At 40.2% G+C, this 22,825-nt stretch overlaps 1 protein-coding gene across 1 annotated transcript in view; it reads right to left on the minus strand.

The window, feature by feature from the left end:
• The window catches only part of TAF1B (TATA-box binding protein associated factor, RNA polymerase I subunit B), a 52,698-nt gene extending 31,604 nt beyond the window's left edge, over window positions 1-21,094 (minus strand). Inside the window, exons 1-8 of the mRNA XM_055810301.1 lie at window positions 21,000-21,094; window positions 19,979-20,077; window positions 19,392-19,479; window positions 16,328-16,425; window positions 15,944-16,039; window positions 15,207-15,336; window positions 11,658-11,814; window positions 4,702-4,801 (exon numbers count right to left, since the gene is read on the minus strand). Coding sequence (XP_055666276.1) covers window positions 4,702-4,801; window positions 11,658-11,814; window positions 15,207-15,336; window positions 15,944-16,039; window positions 16,328-16,425; window positions 19,392-19,479; window positions 19,979-20,077; window positions 21,000-21,017 — 786 coding nt within the window. The 5' untranslated portion in view covers window positions 21,018-21,094. The remainder of the gene's footprint in view (window positions 1-4,701; window positions 4,802-11,657; window positions 11,815-15,206; window positions 15,337-15,943; window positions 16,040-16,327; window positions 16,426-19,391; window positions 19,480-19,978; window positions 20,078-20,999) is intronic.
• Between the last annotated feature and the right edge of the window lie 1,731 nt (window positions 21,095-22,825).

Here is a 22,825-nt window from a genome sequence, read left to right on the forward strand (position 1 = left end):
TTTAAGTCTGCGTTTATGTGTTAAGAATGTGAGCATCAAAACCAAAAATTAATGTTGAGCATAAAAAAATCAACCTACAATGCATTAAGGGTAAAATATGGCAAAAAGTAATGAGTTTTTATAAAAAGTAATGAAAGCTAAAGGTAAACGAGATAGCAAAGCAGAACCAACTTTAAAGTATAAACAAAATACTTACATAAAAGATAATTAGGTATACAGTCCTAAGTTAAAAAATGTAAGGAAAAACAGATTTACGGCAAGGACAAGAGAAAAGGGACACTTCAATTGATTTTGTATGAGGATAAAGATAAATGCCTAAAAGCAAAACAGAAGGTGCATATCTTAAAGATGTATCCCTACTTCAAGCAGAAATGGAAAAGGGAATTTGTGGGTAGCTTCAGCGGAGGATATACTATCAATAAAATTAAAACAAGCTGAAAGCAAATTAGCCATGGAACTTTATACATATTCCTACTAACTTACAAGTTAGCTTTAACTCCTACACTAACGGGCTTTTAAAGAAACAGATATCGTGTGCATTGAAAAGGAAAGAAAGGTAACGTCCACATAAAAGAGAAATTATGACTGTGCTCATCAAAGACATATTGGCTGCTGGCACAAGCCTCAAGACCAGCCAGGATTTACTGTAGTGAAATAAATTGCAAATAAAAAGAAAAAAACCTTGGTCTCTTGCATAGAACAAACCCCAAAATTTAAGTATCTTACTCTTTCTTGATGCATAATAAAGGTTTGAATCAAATGAAATAAAAATACTTGTTTTAGAAAAAAATTTTGCAGAGTAAGATGAAAACTTGCTTTTTTTCTCTTGTATTGGGAACTTAGCACTTCTGAACTAAGAATCAAGCAGGAGCATCCTGCTACTGCTGCTGTTCACAGGCAAACCCTGTGAACTCTCTGATCGTGCATTTAGGTAAAACCCATTTACCAAAGGCTAACTTCTAACATACACATTATTTTAATAAAGAAAGGGATAAATAGGATGACTAATCAAGTGAAGGCTTAGAAAAGAGATTCGGAACAATGGAAAGATAAACACACATGGAAGATAAACAACTCCTTCTACACAAAGATCTTTTATGAAGTACTTTTATCCTTCCTAAAATACTTGTGAGGTAGCACTTATCTCCAGCTAGGACCTGACACGTGTCTAACAGTTATGCATCATGATAAAGACAATACGGACAAGTGGAAGCTCTTTTCTATTTGTGAGGCAGTCATGCCCAGAGCTCCCAGACTTCTGGACAGAGCTGTCCAGATATGGTAACATTTGTGTCAGGTATTTTAAATCAAGTTCATTTTGGACAGTATGAAGAATGATGCCCTTCTTATTAGCTGTTCCATTACTAGAATATGAAGGGCTTATGGGCTTATCTGCCACCTACACTGAAAATGCGAAACAATATGAGGCATACTATACCATGTGAATCATAGCATACTTGAGGTTGGAAGGGATTTCTGGAGATCATAGAGTCCAACGCCTCTGCTCAAAGCAAGGTCAACTACAGCAAGTTGCTCAGGATTGTGTCCAGTCAGGTTTTGTGCATCCCTAAAGACGTGGACTCCATGATGGTTCAGTGCCACCTGTTCCACCATTCAATCACCCTTACGGTAAAAAACGAAATTTCCTGTATTTCAGTTTGTGCCCACTGACTCCTGTCCTTCTACTGCACACCACCGAGAGGAGAGCCTGACTCCACCCCTGCTCCTTCCTGCCATGTATTACCGAATGCCCCCCCAGCCTTCTCAGCGATAAAAAAACTATCTCTCTCAGTCTCTCCTTGTATGACAGATGTTGCAATCACCTCTAATTGCTAAATGGTACGCAGGACAGGGAAAAACTGTCAGTGATACGGACTCCATTCCTATATTACACAGCACAGAAGTTCATCAGCCGGAAAGCTTGAGACTAGTCACACTACTTGCATGCTAAATACTACTAAATGACAAGGTATAAAACAACCTCTTGTGCACATACACATGTCACTACATAGAAAGATAGAAAGTAGATGTGACTTACCTTGTAATCATTGCTGCATTTATTTTTTTAAAGCTATAACAACTTCAACCTTGTACAAATTCAACATATTTTGGGTATCTGGGAAATAGTTACTGAAAAAAACCAAACCCAACTTTAAGCCATTGAGAATGTTTTCATACAAGATAAGCCTTACCAAGTTAGCCTTCATCTGATCAAATAACACTTAGTATGACTTCAAATCCTTCAAGCTACTATAACATAACTACTTCTTGTTTCAAATTTGGGCTGCAGGGAATTAGCACAGGACACAATTAAATGCACTAGAAGTCTGTTCAAAATAAAAAGGAGACATACTGAATAGTTCTGTCAGTTACCAAGATTTCTGAACATGTTTACAGCTTATATTCACCAGACTTGAAGCACAACAAATAATGGCATTAGAGCATCTAAACTACCTAGTTATTAACAGTCATAATCTCATACAGGTTTTGAAGATAATTGTCTACAGAATATTACATACAGAATACCAAGGAGAAAAGAATGCATGCTGTATTTTCAGGATGGAGTATTACACAATCTGACTTCCTGCTCCAGGACGATAACCTCATCTCCTGAATTTCTCAAAACTCAGATGTCAAAACTAGATACAGTAAGCTATTGGTAATCTCAGAGCTGCAATGAGCAGCAATATCAATTCTGAAATATAAGATGTAGGAAACGGCTAGTAAGGTTTTTGCAATTATCAGCCCAATGATGTAGTCAAAAATGTTAAAACTAAATGCACTTGAGGATGCATTACTAAAGGAACACTGAAGGTAAAGTAGGGAACAGATATTCCTAGAAGGAGGAAGTCACAATAATACTGCAGTGGCTGGAAAACAAACTGTACAATAACCTTACAGAACTTTACCTATGTATCTCAATGAAAACAAAGTTAAGAGATTACTTGGTTGGTATGTATATCTATTTATATTTTGGAAGCAAGGGGTGCAGGTGTTAGTATCACAGACAAGCAAGATGGAAGTACAAAAGTTACGCAAATTCAGCTTTTGGATCAGCAATTTCCTGTAAGCTAAATAACAGACCACACTAGATACAGGCTCATCATAAGCAACAGTAGGAAAAAACAATAAATCAGATTTGGGCTTTTTTTCCCAGTTTGTGAAAAGAAGTAATGGGCATATATGCTATAGAAGTGTTTAATACAAAGGGTGAAGTGGCTAGACTTCCTCTTTTATATAAAGGTGGAACAAGATTAAATTGACCAGTTTGTGGCTCTCAAGTTGTAAAGTCCTGCTCCCACATCAGGATGTGTTACAATCCATAGTGGAAGTGCGCTTGTGGAGGGACAGTGGAATAATCCAAACAGACAGCTCTGGGAGAAAGTAAGCTAATAGGGACTGATGACATCACCTTCAGGATTGGCATCAGATCATCCTGCATGCCAAAACCAGCTCTATCCAAAAGAAATAAGTAGGATTATCCAAGGGCAACTGTCATCTCCTCTGCAAACCAGATCTCCCACTTTGAGACATGGTACAAGTTTTTGCAGCTGTAATTCATACGAAAATTTTATCTGTGTGATTTGTAGGATTATGGGGGTGAGGGCGGTATTTTATTTAGTCAGGCCAGAATACAGGTTCTGTGTAACCATTTTTCAGAGACAAAAATACCTTCAAAGGATGGAGGCAAAGAAGGCAGAGAGACTGAGAATTAAAAGAGTTTAAAAAAAACCAAGTTTACACCCACATTTCAACCTAATGTATCTTTTCTATTAAGGAAGGATCTAAGACAGAAAAAGAAATCAAAAGGTTTTATATTAAATTTCTCTCCTGATTTTTAAAAGTTAAGGTCATAATTATTATTTATCCAGACAGGATAGCAGTGGTATTTAAAAAAAATAAAATGCTACGAATTAGCTTCTGAACAATTCATGACCTGCTGAGTATAAACTCCATAATGGAGAACAGTAACGTTACCTGCAGCATCACCACTGACGGCTTGGGCTACAAACACCTCATCGCAGACTAAAACCTAGCTTTTCCTGTTAGCAGAATTGCTGCCTTCTGCTCTTAAAAGCTAAGATTTTATTTGCACACTTCAAAAATGCATAATAAACTTTTTTTCTGCAATACAGACAGCAGTGGGCAATCTTTATAACAATACGTAACAGCCTTAGATAAGGGAAACTTACATTTTACTTAAGACTGTCCATGACTATTCAGCTTCTAGAAGGCCTTATGTAGATTTTAGGTTTGATATATTTCAACCAGTACATCAAGAAACAGAAGAGGTAGCAACTAAGCCATATTTATGAAAAGAATATGGAATTACAATTACAAACAAATACAAGAGACATTTTAAATAAGCACAAAACCCAACTACATTGCCCTTAGACGTGAAGCCAAATCCTATTTCTGAGTGTTTCAAGAGCAGTTCTGAATACATTTTTCTCCGTAAGTACTTATTGATTTCATTTTAACTTAGCTAGTCAGCTTAATAAGACTGGTTAAAGATTAAAGCGCTCTAAGTCATGGGGTGCACTGGTTTCTGCACAGGCTCCAATAAAGTGAAACATGAACTCTACAACATAAGAATATATTTAATTTATTTATTAGTAAAGTGACAAAAAAAATGGATATACCACAAGATAACTAGTTTTGGTCATTTTTCTTAATCTTTCCCTTTAAGAAAAAAATTACCTCTACACAAAAGATCTTAAGATCAACTCCGTGTAATTTCATCTTCTCCGGAAAATGCTGAAAAACATTCAAATATGGAATATGACCTTCCACAACAAACCTGCATTAAAAAAGAAAATCAAATCAAAATAGTATTTAGTATGACAAATGTATATGTTTATTCTAAAATTAATATACGAATCAGCTTCTGATTTGAAATAACACCAGTATTATACTGCCTAAGCAAGTCTATCTGAAGTTACACACCCCTAAATGCTCCATCAGACAAAATCCCGTTCAACTATTTAACAGGCCTTTAGGTTTAAGCGCAGATACAATTGACAAATGACAATGTTATGGCAGTAAGCTTACAATCAACATGCTTACATGGAGTTTGTTCTGCACATTCTTCAGCTACTGCATTTCTGAAACCACTTTAAGCCTCCTTTGAATGGTATGGAATTTTTTTCTTTTTTTTCCAAAATTCTAAAGCTTTAAGTAAATTTTACTTAAAAACACACACATTCTGCTGGAGGAGTTGGAGTCAGGTAATATGGTAGCGAGGAAAGTCACAGAATGATGAGCAGACACACAGAACTGAAATCCCATTAATTACATCTGTATTCTTATTTTTTTAAAAAAGTCTTATTCGGGTATGAATAGAAATTATTTTGTATACTGATAAATACTAAAATAATCTATTTTTTATTTGCACTCAAACAATGCATTTTTTGTTAAAAACTGGCTTTGGTAAGTCAGTTTTATTGTAAATTGATAGTATTATTTGGGATTTTTCTTGACTTTTAAATATATATGTAATGAAAAAAAAATATATATATATGATGGGACTTACCAGATACCAATAAAAAGCTACCCCCACACCAAACCCCTGCTCTTATCTACCAGCTTAGCTGACACTGACACCAGGCGAAGCAAGCACAGAAAAAGTATGGGTCCTCACAAGGGAACAGACACTGATCTCATTCCAGATTAAAGCACAGTAGCTGTCTCCCATAGAACTAAGCTAAAACTGCCTGCCTGTCTCCTCTTCTCCAAAACAATTTTGTTAAAAGAAAATACTAAACTTGCATAAGTTAACATTTCAGAGAAGACTCTGCTCTGTAAATAATACCAGAGATTTGACAACCACTTTGTCTCCTGCCAGCTGTGTCACCTGCACAGTATCTCTCTGATCTTGCTACATGGGTTAATAACTTCTTAGTCTACAAACTGTGCAAGTGCCTCCTGGGCTCCTACAGTGGCCATAAGGTTGGGCTCTGCATCTGTTCCCAGCGTGGGGCAGTACCTAAACACTTCAATCGCTACCTGGATCCAATCCCACAAGCTGAAACACCGAGTTCCTCATAAAGCACAGCAACGTGCCACTTTCATTCAAAATGTGTCGGCAGGGGGAAAGAAAAAAAAAAGGGGGGCTTGGGGGGAAAGGCAAGGCAGAACAATGTCATCACTGACAGAGCAGACACTGTTGAGAAGGATTCACCTCCCTCCCGAGTCTACAGCAACTCACAAGCTCACCTTCCTTCTCCCAGCCCAGTGTCCTAATCACCACCTGTATCATGTTATGCAGTGTATATCTATCGACGTTGACTAGAATTCTATTTAAAGGCTAGCTACTGCAAAGTTTACAGTTACATTCTATTTTTTTAAAAAACATTTTAAACTGAATTTTCAGTTTAATTAAAAAGTTGAATTCAAACTGGGATTAAAATGAAAAGTGCATTTCTTAATCAAACCTCTCTCAGTTAGAATTAACCCATCATTTATAATGATTTATGAAAAAACAGCAATCTGAAAAATCACATTGCCCAATACTTTTCATTCTGAAGCTCTGCATATTAGTCTCTTAAACAAGAAGGTAAAAGTCACTGCACAATCCCTTCTAATCAAATTGTGTGACGTACATTTCTGCTAACAAAATTTCAGTAGCTTTCCTCAGCCAGTGTAAATACTGTTTCCCCACCCTGAGTGGAGATGTGCACTGATCCACACACTTGGCGAGGTTATCCTCCAAACCCAGCACCAGTTGCTTGTCCTTGTCATCCTACCTGATCTGCTAAGCAGCCTGCATGTCATTCCTTAGCTCATTTTAGTCAAGGTCATCTTCACTTAATTGAAGAACTTAAACTTGAGCTACGGTTTCACAAAACGTGTTCAGCCAACCTAAAAGCTCAACATAACTAGTAGTACTTCCCTCCTCCTGCTCTGGCTGTGTGTTCCTGTTGCTCACCATCCTCTTCACAGAATCATAGAATGGTTTGGGTTGGAAGGGACCTTAAAGACCATCTAGTTCCAACCCCCTGCCATGGGCAGGGACACCTTCCACCAGACCATGTTGCTCAGAGCCCCATCCAGCCTGGCCTTGGACACTTCCAGGGATGGGGCATCCACAGCTTCTCCGGGCAACCTGTGCCGGTGCCTCACCACCCTCACGGTAAAGAATTTCTTCCTAATAGGTAATCTAAATCTACCCTCTTTCAGCTCTTCCACAAAGGTAACTCACAACAGCAGCAAAAGACCACTGATTACCCTATTGCCAGAAAGAAGGGCTTCTTTACCATCATCTTAACAAACCAAGGAGGCTCACAGATGGCTCCAGCAAAGGCAAGAGTTGGCAGAGGGAAGGGGATGCATCACTCAGGCAGGACGAAAGAAGAAAGGGAAGCGAGACCTTCCTCTTTCAGCAACAGTGACCCATTACTGGCTCAGCTGATGATAAGCTTTGGCTGACACGTGTTAAGGTGCAATCACACGATTAGCTGTCAGATCTGAAGAGCTGGTACCAAGACAGTGAGAGCAGCAACCTACTGAGCCAGCACAGAAGCACCTGGAAGAGGACAAACAATCAGGACCTTCCTTCGGGTGTGGTGTAGTGGTGATTGCAGCCAAACCACCCCAACAGCTTGCTGCCTCTGAAATGAGAAATCCCACCCTCCCTTCAACCCTTAGCCACACACTCCTCCCTGCTGACAAAAGCACTTGTGTGACTTCTCAAACAAAGGATTAGATTGAGAACTAGTCTTTTGTTTTCCAGGGTTTGATCCCAACCATACAGATTTCCAGACTCAGCTGACTGCAGGAACATTACTGCCAGCACAAGGTGGAAACGAACTGCAACGAAGCAAATTAACCTGCACTAAAATGTCTGGTGAAACTTTCTTTTGCAAAATTAGTTTTCTACAGATCTACTTTTTTCAACTAATGTACCATAAACCAGATTAATTCTAGTACTCAGGGCAAGAGAAAGAACAGGAATGTTTATGCAGGACCATAGCAACAGAAACTTGCATCAGCTTAAACTGATGCTGGAACCACATCTTTAAACTGCAAGAAACAAGCAATGTCCACCAATATTTATTTTTTTTTTAAAAAAAAAGTTTTCACTAACTTGGCTACACCAAGCCAAAGCATTGCAACTGTTTAAAAAATAGTGACATCCTTCCTAGCTTGAAATTACTTTTTCCGTACAAAATAATGCTTTTCTCTCAGGTTAAGAGTTGTTTTTACATTCTAAATACCCTGTTATGAATACAGTGTGCTGATGATTCAGGTTTTTAACACTTACTCCAAAACCCCAGATATGGAAGAGCACTTCAGTTTCTTCTGTCTGATCTTCCAAACCTTTCATTTAACAGACAGATGATTAAAACACTTGCAAGACTATGTTCTATCAGTGAAGTGCCTGAAAATTTGACTAGTAGATACAGTACACAGTCCATGTTCTTTTAATTACAGCAGCAGCATACATTAGTAAGGCACAAGTATGAAAAAAATCCTAGGTCTTCTGCATGCTACGAGGAAATGATGCATCTGTTAAAGCCACACAGTAATGCCACAAACCAATTACAAGTTTAGTCTTGCCAGCACAGCTAGGTATAACTTCATTTGAAAGGCATTAGTTCTCAGAATCTCAAAATCTAGCATCTTGAAACTTTTTCCGCAAGCCAACAATTTTATTATTTAGATAAATAATATGCAGCATACAAAGTACTGTCAACCTCTTCACAATGGAAAAGGATTTAATGTGTTGCAAAATGTTGAGTAGAAGATTGTTAAATATGCTATTTTTAAACCAAAATGTTCCTATCAGAGGAGGTAATTGTAGTGTTTTTCTGTTAAGTGTGTCAAGTAGCAAGGAGGAGTGTATTTTTGGTGTTGTAAATCCTTTAAAAGCTGGCAGATTGCCCTACTATAGTGCCTAAGCATGTATCACAAGGGAGGAGCAGCAGTCAGCTGACTTCAGGGTAGGGAGAAAACCAAACTGAAGAAAAAACAAGGCAGAACTTTAAACACAACTGTAATTCAGCTGGTTTAAATAAAACAATTTGCCTATAAAGATTTAAAAGGTAATGCTTTATGTTTTCTCTGAATAGTTTTCATCTCTGGTCTGTCGCTATTTTGATCTGCATATCTTAATGCATGCAAAAATGTGAACATTGTCTGATTTTCTGAACTTAAATATTCAGAAGTTAGAAAACAAGTATTTTATGGTAGTTCATGCAATTTAAAATTCTTTCTCCTTCTTCATCAAACTTCTGAAAGGCAAAGACCTTAAGGGTAGGGAGGGAAGCATGATAATGTAATTACGGTCTTATATAACTATCGTATCATGGTAAAACTTTGCAATACAAATTACATTCTTTTACACATCACTTTCTGCATTTAATTCAGTTCATACGTTCAGTGCATCTAAAGTCACTGAATCATTCTGATTTACCCACTTTTAAAAGTATTATACCCATAAATTGTATCTAATTAAATGGTATCTCATTCAAATAATCTTATTTCAATTTCCAATTATTAGTTTCTGATTATGCCTTTCTGTGCTATACTTTGTACATAATTTTTTTCTCTCTCCTTTTCCAGCTTTTTTTACTGTTTTTATGATTCCTTTAACTCCTTTGAAACAAATGTGCTCATCTCTTAAGGATCTCAGCACAAAGGATGTTCTCCAGGTTCTGAATCATTTTCCTGGATCTTTTCTGCAGTCTCCAATTTTTAAAGTGCCAAATACAACAATATACCATTAATATGCAAACAACACAATCTACGTTTCCTCTTAACAGTTGACTTTGACAGTTGGGGGGGTTTTGCTGTTGTTGTTTGGTTGCGTTTGTTTTTTTTCCAGACTACACCACCATACTAAAACAGATGTATTTGCCTCATTATTACCTCACATGCTTTCCAGAGACAGTTTCCAAGATACAGTAACCAAAGAATAGACGTTTAATCATTCATTTTTCTCTCCAAACAGGATGGGCTAAGCAATAATTCTTTACTGTGAACCATCTGCTCCATAATTGTAATTTACTAGTTGGATTTTTGCCATATGCAAACATCCCAGACAGGATTTATGTATTTATTTTCTAATCATTGACAAAAATACAGAGTATGCTATGACAGTTATCACTTTTACAGAATTTTCTTAGGAAGACAGTAGTCAGTAACAAATCTTATTGAAAACTACCTTTGAGTTCTACTAGTTTTTAATCTACTCAATAAATACTTCTGTATTGTAGGATGTTAGTTTGAATTCTGAATACTGTGGCATTTTGCTGAACATTTTACAAGCATCTTTTATGCAACAGCATATCCAGTTATGCAAATATGCAATGGTTTGTGCAATTCTGATCGATGAAGGCAACAGCCACCCCCTGAAGTTAAATCAAAGGGTTAAACACAGTTTTGCATAGAAATAAATTAGCTAGTATTAAATACTGTACTTCGAGACATACAAACCTCCCCTTGTTTTACAAGTACTTGCAAAAGAGGATTCTTCAATACCCATCCTTCTCAGAAAGCTTGAACAAAGCTAGAAAAGCACAGGTGGAAGCTGGCACTCCAGGGGGAGAGAGGCCACAATGGAAGATCAGACTCCGGGGTAAACTTCCCTTGGACGCATCACACCTTCAGCAGCAGTACTAGTTATATGCACCACAGGTGGGGGATGATGTACTCAGTGCCTTGCCTTTTAGCTTACAGGTTATATATTTGAAAAATAAAAATTGAAGAACTGAAATCTACCGTATCAACTGAATTTTGAATCAATGTTTCCTTTATTTTGTCCAAGTTTTCAGTTTGCTTTGCCAATGTAGTTACTTGAGTCTTTCTGTTCCATAAATTTTGGTGAAGTAACATTTTTTCACCATCTTTTTAGCAATACCCAGTATTTCAACACTTGTTAAAAAGGAGTATCAGTATACAAAAAGTCTTCCAAGGAAAATCTAAGAATTCCTGAATTTAAACTATTTGAGCCTGATTTAAAATATTTATTGCAAACAAGAAATATTGCTGAATTATTTTTAATTCCTTAAGTAAATAAGGAATGTGTTCATATCCTTGTTGTAGGGGCGAGAAGGGAACTGCATTGTCAGCAATAGTTTGATGGTCTCCATTTAGCATCAAACCCTATCATTAGAACATTTTATTTCTACTATGTTTAAAGCTGTGTTGTTCTGAACTCTGATAATTACAGATACAAAGACAAGAAAACAAAAAAGGGCTTCCTACATTAATTTCTCTGCCCAACTCCATTGCGTGAAGCTACTTAGCTACCTTCCAGATCACTATAGACTGCTGGTATTGTTTGTATGATGACACTGCTGTAAGTTCTGGAGAATGTTTAGTCATTTATTCTGGCATGCCGACAAAATCAATATAGCAAGTGTGACCATACAGTGAATCTTATGACATTTTGAAAGAGAAGGGTAAAAACTTTCTTTAACTCCAAAACCTTATCCCTTACACATCTTCGAGATTCATTGCAATCACTGAAGGAGACTGTTCTCCAAAAGCAGCTGCATGAATCGTTATGTCAAAGAAAAGGTAAGACAACCAAATGTAGAGAACTTCTCACTATTACTGAACAAATTACTAAGAGGGCAATAGTAGAGATCTAATTTTTTAAAAAAATTGTTATTTATATAAGCAACAAATATTTCACAAGAGAGTATTCATACCTTAAGAGATCAGATAACGTCATTGGTTCTCTCAACCAGAGTAAGGCCATGTAACAAAATGAAAGGGTCATTGGCATCGTCATCCTCAGTTTCTCCTTTTGGTTCTTCATTAAATACAAACTACCATCTACTGATCCAGAGCACACAGAGGTGCTTTCTTGGGTTTATGTTAAAAACAGGAAAGAAAATAAGTAATTGATATGATATACACATGATCCGTGGCATACAGAAAACAAGATAAAGGAACCTACAGGGACCCTTGTTCAGCAATCAGTAATATTTTGAAATCATTACTTTGAGTAGTTTGGTAGTTAACAGCTTAACTCTACTGTATTCACCTACCACAATATGAGATGACAACCTGTTTCATAAACTGCTACTTCACTTGACTAAGACAGTGGATCACACAAAGAGACAAAACTTCCTCTGGTACCCATCAAAACCGACATTTTTGGGGGAACTACACTTAAACCTGGAGTTCTAGAAGGACATTAACTTCTATACAACATATAACTAGCAGTACTTATGGGCTGGAAATACTGCTTTCCATTTGAGAGATAAGGGAACAGTGAGGAAACAAGGGAAAATATGACATACTTAAATCAATGCCTCAGAGTTGGGGATTAAAACATCAACTTCAATACAGTTGGGACTTTAATGAGAAAATGATTTACATCGCAGAAATTTTACTGAGGTTAAGGCGTGTACATGTAATCTCTAATGTGGAAATGCAGATAGGTTCTTTTAAAAGAACCTAAATTCAATTACAAAGAAACACCTTTAGAACAAAAATGTAGCAAATGGTGAAGAGGGTGGAAAAAAATATTCAACAACAACAACCAACTAGACCTCCCTACTTCTTTACTGAGATGAATCACTAAAAGCTAAGAGAAGCAGCAATGAGAAATTTCATTTAGTAGAGTGATTTATGAGTTAGGAACCTTCTCAGCAGTGAAACTTGGGAGTTCAGGAAAGGAGGAATTAAAACCACAAAACTGTCTCTTCTCTACATAGCTAGGATGAATGAAAATGCATTTAAAGCCCACCATACAAAATACCAACATCAATTCTGTAGAGATTTTCTCATTGTGTTTCCCCACAGACTCTTCACCTGTTCAGACAGGAACAGCAATGGCTCGATCCGCAGCTCCCCAGCTGGGAGCTGCAGGGCCATGGCAAGAAGCCTGCAAAAAACAGTTTAAGACTTCAGAGAGCTTGGCAGCTCCATGGTTATGCTGGCAGGTAACAGCCAAGCCTGTAAGGCGACAGCGGTCAGTGGTAGGGGTCCAGCACCCATTGACAGGCAGTATGAAGACACTGCAAATCCCGTGTTCCTGAGCCAGAACTGGTCTTTGATGCCACCTACCGGCTCCCAAACCGGCGGCCAGCAGCACCACAGACACCGCAGCACCTTACAGGAACCGGCCCCACCACACACCTGGTACAGGCCAAGACAAGGTCTAGATGAGAGCACCCTACGACATCTGTCACGTATAGGTGCATCAGAGACAGGAGGAGGAACATCAGTTAATCCTTTTAGTCAACAGTTTCACCTTTTACATGGATGCTTCTGTTTAAAGCCAGCTTCGTGACTGAATCTTCGCTATTAAATTCACATTCAACTCAATTTAAAATAATCCTCATTATATTTGTGGCCTTAATGATGGCACACAATTTCCTTTTATTTCTTCCAGCTTATGCAAGGCATGACAACACACAGTTACACACATGTAATAATTTAAGAGTTTAACAGGCTTCTCTAGCAATATCTCAGTGCTACACTAAGTAGAATTTGCTATTAACCCTGCACAAAAATAACAAAAAAAAAAAAAAAAAAAAAAGGAGCCTGCCGGTTAGACAAGCCTCTTAGGAAAAAAACAGGTGTTGAGGTTTCCAGTCTGTAGCAATAACAACTCAGTAAAAACAGCACAGAAAAGGAAACCTATGAATCTGCACAAGAATTTCTAATTGACTAAAACACGTTTAGTATTACTTGTGTTAAATTTCAATATACAAAATAATGTCTTTGTTTGTTTGATTTCACCAGATTTCACCAATTTTGTGCTTCTAGTGTCTTTGAACCCTTGACTAATTTCAAGTGCTTTTAGTGAAATTGGTATAGACTACTTAAAGCTGAATTCAACCTCTGAAACAACAGACCAAGAACATGTTAAAATACAGCCTATCTTAAGACTGTCTAGCTGTTCTAAAACTCTAAGAAACTTAACTCCAAAAGGCACAACTACCAAGGAAGAAAGGAGTTCCTCCTGACATCAAAAAAGGAAAAAAAAAAAAAAATCAGTGGAATATTTTCACTAGGAATTTTTCACTCAATTCTTTCCTCTTCCTATAATATGTATTTGTATAATACCCAAGATCCACTGACTACACGTACAAACATAAGGTGACTCTTTACCTGAAAATTTTGTTATTTAAATATATAAGGATGCAAGGTACTTGCATTATATTCACAAATATTTGTGTCACCATTTTTGCACCTTTTTCCGCTCTCTAATTCTGTTTGGGTTTTTAAAAATGTCTTATTTTTTTTTATTGCTGCAGATCAAGTTTCTGATACAATTACCATTTCTGGACTTCACAAAATAAAGAGAAAAACATGAAAGAACAAAATTGCATTCTTGTGAAAGCAGACAGGCAATATTACAGAACAGAAATGGGACATAAAGAGGATAGCACATAACAGGGGAAAAAGAAACACTGAGACAAAGAAAAAAGGCAAGCAAAGAATAAAGTAAAAAACAAAACCTATCAGAAGTTTAAAACACAAACAAAAGCTTTCAAATGTGCCTTGAAATGTACTTCCAGCACCTGACATTGCAGCATTGTCTGGCATTACACTTGCCCAAGTAGCATGAAACACTGCAATATTCTATAACATTTTAATTAAAATGTTTAGCATTCTGTAAATATTTTCAGGTTGATATTGTGACCAGAAAAGAGAAACTGATGGAATGCTAAAATTTTTGATAGGCATTATAGGGAAAGTAGTAAAAAGAATGCAGACACAAAAGTACCAAAAACACTGTAAGGAAAAAAATTAGAAAGCTAAATATTAATTAATTAAATATTAGATAGAAAAAAAATACTCCCCCCACAAAAGAACACACTCATGCTTTTTCACCATCAAAATCATGACTGGAAGCTCTACTATTAGCTAAACAAGTGTTTATTCTTTAAAGCTGCTGTGTTTGTGAACATCTAGCTTTGCAGATAAAACAGCAATATTTTATCGCTCCAAGCAGGATGCATGGAGTAAACTCATTATAAAACAGAACTTCCTCCTGCATTTCCCATTGTATTTCCAGGTCCTGTTCAATGTTCGTCTCCTTGGGCGGGGTTTGGAAGTAATCTAGTTTCTGGTAGAATATAAAGTACTCTAGTGGCAAACAGGACTGAAAACTTCACACTTTCCAACCAGTTCCTCCAGTTCACTGTACATGAATACATTTTTTAATATATTTATTTATTTATTTAGATTAAAAAACTACACAAAAATGTTTTCCAGATAGTTCAGTTCATTGCTCCTACCTGAGATCTTGCCAGCCGATGAGACAAAGCTGCAATCAGTCAGTAAATCCCCCTCACTTTCAGAGACAGACAAGAACTGAAGGCTAGATCTCTCTGGTTCGCTGTCCACATCAGTACTGCTGTTGCATACCTGTTTTTTGTAAATAAGTCATCGTTTCATCTACTGTTAGTTGCTGTTTCAATCTGAAGAAACCAAATAAAGCACAATAGATTCAAGAGCAACAGTAAATTAAGTTTAAACCCAAACTGTTCACATTTTTACTTTCTCTATGAATCACCAATACATAAACCCTGCAAAAAAGCATTCTTAAGGGATTTCTCAAAGATACAAAGACTTCTAGTATTAATTACATTTCAGTCTGCTAGAATGACCAGAAAGTTGGCAATATACAGAATCAAAGCTTGATGAAATAAGTAACTTCAGGAGAGCAGACAGGCAAGGATGGTAGTTGATGATGCATTTTGTATTGCAATTTCTGCTCTATCTACTGACTATCCATGCCAAGACAAAGCATTATTTTTAAATAAGCAGCTTTCCATACTCAGAGAAGTAACTGTCTCTCAAAACAGGAAAAAAAATTAAACAAAATGGACACGTGGAACCCAGTTTAGAAGAAATCCTTCATACTGAAGTGACATTAGCACAAGATAGATATGTAGCTTGAATAAAGAAGGTTTCTGCTGCTGCTTTTTAAAAAGATACCACATATCTCATGGGATTTGAGCTTTTCACTTACTGATAATGCTTTGACAGTTCCCTCAGCTGGTCTGTTGCAATATGCCTGATTGCTCTTCTGAAGGTAACACCTCCAAAAAGTGCACAGAATTTCATCCTGATAAATACAAATGGATAGTGATTAGTACAAAGTTTACAAGATCATTAATTGCTGAGAGAATAGAGTGCAATTTTTAACCTGGGAATCTGCATAATGTTCCAGCTCTAATTTTATTAACTGTGATTTACAAACTATGTTCTAAAATTACCAGAGAAACTAAGTATGTTTTTATAAGCTCAATGTTTTTAAACAGGCAGTTTTCAATTCACTTTAAAAATGACTTTTAAATTAACAACTCCTGTAACAGACACACAGTGTGTACAACTCACATTGACACCTACATACCTTCATTTGTGGGCATACTCCTAGCGCTTCTAAAGCTTCAGCTTGTTTCTTGAGTACAAGCTGAAAGCCTTCACAAACATACCATTCATACCCTCCATCTAAATAAAAAAAAAAAAAAAAAGTATGTTGGGGTTTTTTGTTTGTATTGTTTTGGGTCTTTTGTTTAACCTTATGCACACTTATTTCTACTTAATATTCTGTTCCCTTGGTAACAGGGCAGAGACATGTGTCTCTAACAATTTCAGATACTAAAGCATAGACCAGCTACACTGAATACTCCATTAACTTCCTTTTATTCACAGTCTTAATGAAGAAGAAAAGCTACTGAACAATCAGTGCTCTCTACACATTTCCCATGAATAACATACTTCACTCTAACTTCCAGTGTGGCATTTGTAATCCAGTGGAGAGCTGTTAAGTGACCAATTCCAAAATAACTGAGAAGGTGTCGTTAAAAACTTAAATATGACCATTTCTTTCCCATCCCTGGCACAGAAAACTGGAACGCATCACAGTGGTGAGTCAGGCAAAAACCCAACCAATATCACCACGTTCTTCACCGTTCTACACCATTCTCTCTCACAGAATCATACACATTTAAATGAAAGAAACTTTCTCAGATATTCTGAGCTTCTAGCAAATCTTAGCACAATATGGTTTCCATAAGGAGTGGGTCTGCTCCAATCTATTCACTATTCCCTCAGACTACATTATGTTTACTTTTCACCCGTACCTCTCTATATTTATAACTCCTTTCCTATACGCTGTTTGTTTTAGAAATTTTCTCTGCATTTCTCAATTTCCTTTTCATTCCCTCCATGCTTGTTCTAATTTTTCCTTCCAATCACACCTTGCATCTTACCATCTTAGAAGCTACCTGCCCAAAGTTTCTGCCCTGCTTTAATGATTGTAACTGGTTTGCATGGCAAGGTGTTTTTTGTGGGGTTTTTTTTGAGGGGGGGCACAGGGGTGGTTTCTGTGAGAAGATGCCAGAAGCTTCCCCCACTTCCAATAGAGCCAATACCAGTTGGCTCCGAGACGGACCCAATGCTGGCCAAGGCTGAGCCCATCAGCAACAGTGGTAGCGCCTCTGGAATAACATATTTAAGAAGGGGGCAGGGGGGAATCTGCGCAAACAAACTGCAGTGGAAAAGAGGAGTGAGAATATGTGACAGCAGCAACTCTGCAGACACCCAGGTCAGTGCAGGAGGGGCAGGAGGTGCTCCAGGCACGAGAGCAAAGATTCCCCTTCAGTCTGTGGTGATGACCATGGTGAGGCAGGCTGTGCCCCTGCAGCCCATGGAGGTTAGGTGAAGCAGATACCGACCCGCAGCCCATGGAGGACCTCATGCTGGAGCAGGTGGATGCTCAAAGGAGGCTGTGACCCCACGGGAAGCCTGTGCTGGAGCAGGCCCCTGACAGGACCTGTGGACCCGTGGGGAAAGGAGTCCATGCTAGAGCAGGTTTGCTGGCAGGACTTGTGAACCCATGGGGGACCCAGGCTGGAGCAGCCTGTGCCTGAAGGACTGCACCCTGTGGGAGGGACCCACGCTGGAGCAGTTTGTGAAGAACTGCAGCCCACGGGAAGGACTCACATTGGAGTTCATGGAGAACTGTCTCCCGTGGGAGGGACCCCATGCTAGGGCAGGGGAAGAGTGTGAGGAGGAAAGAGCAGCAGAAACAACATGTGATGAACTGATGATAAACTGCCATTCCCTGTTCCCCTGCACCGCTTGGGGGAGGAGGCAGAGAAATCAGGAATAAAGTTAAGCCTGGGAAGAAGGGAGGGGTGGGGAAAAGTGCTTTTTCTGATCTGAACTATAATAAATTAAACTAATTTTCCCCAAGTCAAATCTGTTTTGCCTGTGATAGTAATTGCTGAGTGACCTCCCTGCCTTATCTCAACCCATGAGCCTTTCACTGTATTGTCTCTCCCCTGCCTGGTTGAGGAGGGGAATGACAGAGCAGCTTCAGTGGGCACCTGGCATCCGGCCAGGGTCAAACCACCACAATGATGTTGGCTTTAACCACAGACTGAGCTTACTCCTATTCATGCATGGAAGCTGCCATAATATAATGTAACTGCACTCACAGAAGGGACTGTGCAAATCTAAGGATTTCTTTCTTGAGAAGCCTGGGGGATGGCTAATGACCTTCCTAACAGGAGAAATAAAAAGCACCAAGTGGTACACAGCTCAGACTTTAGAAGCAATACAGAATAAAGACAAGAGAAGGTGTTAAGGTTGTTCCTCTTTCCATTCCTCCCTTCACTTCCACACAATTGTTCTTTTTGAAGGAACATAGCAATCCACTGCCACCACAGTAGAGCAAAGATAGATCACCGTATTGGAGACAAAGCTAACCTCATGCTTCATTTGGTATTGTAATGCACTTTTGCTTTTTGAAAATGGCCACAACAATAAAACATCTATCCAGCCATCACAGTATACATATATAGCTCCAGTAGCAGCCTTACCATAACATCCTTATGGCATGTATCATAATATGTAATGACTACTGCTTGCTCTTCTGAATCATGAAATTAAAAGTATAGAAGTGATTCTGGATGAAAGATGTAATATTGGTTTAGCTATTGTAACTGCTCAAAATTTCTTCTGTGTAGGTTTGTGCATAGGTTACAGGGCCAAGTACCTGTAATCCAAGCCATACTGACATTCTGAGAGCTGGACCACCATCACACCTCACAAAGACAGACAACTTTTCACAAGGAAGGAACAAAGGGATCACCACATCTGAATGCATTCCACCAGTATGTTCAGTGAGCATTAGCTTCCACAAATCAAAGTGGCAACAAGTAACATAAAGCTCTGTTCAATCCAAAAAACAACCCACCACCAGGCTCACAGAGGTCACCTATGGCTCAGAAAGTCAACAAAAGTGACCACTGAAGGTTGTGACAGCATCTAGGAGGTGTGTTTTGTTCCTCTTCTTACAGTCTTTCCTAGCCATCTGCTTTTTGTCACCATCAGAGATACAATGGGCTAGGTAAACCTCGGCTGAACAGACGTTCTTATGCAAAATACAAAGAGAAGCTCATACATACCCTTTTTTTCCTTCTTTCTTAAACCTTTGGAGATTGTCTGGACTCTTGTGTTACAAAGAAAATCAGTGTTTACAACTTCTCTAGTTCTCTGCAAAACAGGAATATATCTTAGCAATAAAAAAAAGCCAGGCCTAACTTCCATAGATTGCCCCACCATAAACATAACAGAGGAACTTGTTCAAATTTCCAAATTAAAGGGAGACAGAACATTCTGAACTCCTCATTCAGAAATTGCAAAAATACAGAATTACTATCCTGAACATAAGGGTGATGTGCATCAGGGTTTGCCTACACTGGTACTGTACTAAAGCACAGTGGAATACCGAGGCAATACTTTTAAGGCATCTAGACAGCATGCTGGCACTACAGCCACAGCAACATAGCCTCTTAAGGTGGCTCATTTAAAATTTTGTGATTTTAAGCAACATTAGTTTTAAACAGTGTCAAGTAAAGCATGAAAAAGAACAACAACTTCATTAGGAGTCTTTTAACTCCTAATGCCAAAGAAGAAAAAAACCTAGTATTTTCTTAAAACCAAGAAGCAATCAAACCAAACCTTTCCCAAGGCCAGTAGCTTAGCTTTTTACCTCAGTAACATTGTGGCAAGATCTGCAATAAAACCGGCCTCCGTCAGTGAGACCCCAGTTCACTTCCGAACATTGGGCGCAGCGCTCATTAAAATCTCTCTAAAAGGGGAAAAAAAACCCCACAAGAGTTTCAAACATGTTTAAGTAAAACAAACAGCACTATCACTAGGCTATTGGCTCAGCTTTTGAGATTATTCATAGAGATGAATATTTAGGCCTTTTATGTTAGTGCTAGCTGATAACAACTAACGATAGCATTCGCTATCATAGGTAACTGTGAACAAATAATTTTAGCTGGCAAGCATCAGCTCTTGTGTACACGGACATGAGAACATGGGGCAGAATAATGCACACCTAGGGCACACATGGCACAGCTTGAGAAAAGGCACCACTGGAAATGGGAGCTGGGACAGGAGGCCGAGAGCGTGAGAGGGAAGGAAGGGTAAATGCCCAGAGCTGTGCAGAAACGGGTGCAGCCGAAGAAAGCCTGCACAAGTCGATGAGGAGCCGTCCCGCCAGAAAGAGAGACTTCCCGGAGAAACCGGCGGAGGATGAGGAAAAAAGGGAAACGTACAGATTAAAATAAGGCATTTTTCAGGAGCACGCCCCACGAGCGTGCTGGGCACGCACAGCCCCCTGCACGCACGGCGGGCACGGCCGGCACCCCCGCGGCCCCTCACGGCCCCCGGCCGGGCCGAAGCACCCGGCCCACGGCCGCCATGCCGAGGGGTCCGGGCAGGGCCTCGCCCGCCACCTCCGGACCCCGGCCTTGCCCGGCGGGCAGGGTGGGCCAGGCCGTGCCGGGGCAGGCAGCGCCCAGCGGCGCCTCCGCTCTCCCGCCGGAGCCGCCGAGCGCCGCCGGACACCCCCCCGGCCACAGCCCGCAGCCGCTGAACGCCCGGCGGGGAAGCGCCTCCCACGCGGCCGCAGCCGCCGCGCTCCGCCAGCTCCCTCCGGCCCAGCGAAACTAGCCGCCCCCACCGTTCCCGTTCCCTACGCCGCGGAGCCGCCCGGCCCCCACCGTGGCCTCCTCATCCATGCCGGCAGCCGCCCCTGGGCACACACCGCGGCAACTGCGCCGAGTGCCGGCACTGCGGGCCGGCCTGGAAACTGCAGCCCCGGCACTTGCGTTCCGGGCCCGCCGCGAGGCCGCCCCCCCGCCCGGCCTGGGTGCCGCGGGCGGACGCTGTGTTCGCCAGGCCTGGAGCTGGCCGGTGGATCGCCATCTCCCGCTGGCGGCGGGCGCCGCGGGGTCCCGCCGTGTCCCGTCTCCCCTCCCCGGAGAGCTCTCGGCGGGGCGGCTGGAAGGCGCTGAGGGGCCTCTGTGCTCCGGCGCTTGTGGGCTGAGGTGGCGCCGGGGGGGTGTTGCTGGCGCTGGGCCCACCGCGGTGGCCAAGGGGCCCATACAGGCCCCGGGGGGAGGGCGTGGCACCGAGGGAAGGTGAGTGCTTCGCCTCTGAGGGGACATTGGGTGCTTCACTGAGGGGACATGGATGCTGCACCTCAGAGGGGACACTGGGTGCTTCGCTGATGGGACACAGGCACTTCATCTCTTGAGGGGACTTAGGGTGCTTCATTGAGGGGACATGGATGCTTCACCTCTGAGGACACGCAGGGTGCTTCCCCTCTGGGGGGACATGGGGTGCTTCATTGAAGAGACATAGGGTGTCTCATCTCTGAGGGGGACATAAGGTGCTTCACTGAGGGGACACAGGCACCTCATCTCTGAGGGGACACAGGGCGCTTCATTGAAGGGACATGGGTGCTTCCAGGGGATGTGGGGCACTTCCCTGCTGCGGTGTCCTGGGGACTGGAGGGGACACGTGCTGCTTCAGCCCTAGCCCACCGCCAGGCCTCTGCACTGAGCTCCTGCATCCCCACCTTCGCATCACCCTGGCTGAGTGCACATAGCAGGTGACCGCTGAGGCTGTGCCGAAGCTGTTGGAAAGGGGGCTGCTACTGCGCGTACAAAAGGAAGCCACAAGAACTCATTTAACTATGTAAAGTGCTTGGAGATCCTTCAGTGAGGGAAACTATGATCTGAAATTCGCTTTCAATTAAAAAAAAAACCCCAAACCTCCAGATCTTGATGTAGGTCTCTAATTTCTTGCACACTAATAATAATGTTTAAAGAGGTGTAAACACCAAGATCTGTTATTGCAGTGAATTTGCCCACAAAATTGGAGAACAGGTTTAGGCCCCTTAAAAAAAAAAAAAAAAAAAAAAAAAGGTCCACTAAGTGAAAGCATGGGAAAAAATTAAAGCTAAAATATACATAGAAAGAGGTGAGGCTGCCTTGACAGCTGTGGTTATATTGATGTTGGAGGATATGTACAGAGCTAGAGGGTAATTGTTTATGTTCAAGAAAAAAGTTATTACTCATACCAACTGTGATCTTTTTTCAGTGTGGGATGAACATTTGTAACACCCATTAAAGAGCATTATGCATATAATTCCTGACATGTTAAAAAGGTGATTGTCAGCCTCACAGAAATGTAGCATATACTTTGATGAAACAGATCCTACTTGTGATTTTAATTTCCATGGTTTTTGTTTGTGGAAATACTGTTCTGGGAAAGAAAGGCCATTCTGTGTGGCAGAAGGAGTTTGATCTTTTTCTACTGAATTTCTAAGATTAAATACTACCTTGAAAAAAATCAGGGTAGCTGTATCTGTGATAAAACAGGAGTTGTGTTCCAGTTCCAAAGATAAGGCATTGTTCCTACTGAGCGTGGTGCTCTTGTGTGGCTTGATGCTGTGAGCAGGCACTGGGCCTGCTCAGTAGATTTAACTAAATTGAAGAACTTGTTTATATTAGGCATGGAAGTGACTGCTTTGATGAGACAG

The sequence above is a fragment of the Falco peregrinus genome, chromosome 7 (assembly GCF_023634155.1).
Source record: "Falco peregrinus isolate bFalPer1 chromosome 7, bFalPer1.pri, whole genome shotgun sequence".
Lineage (NCBI taxonomy): Eukaryota > Metazoa > Chordata > Aves > Falconiformes > Falconidae > Falco > Falco peregrinus.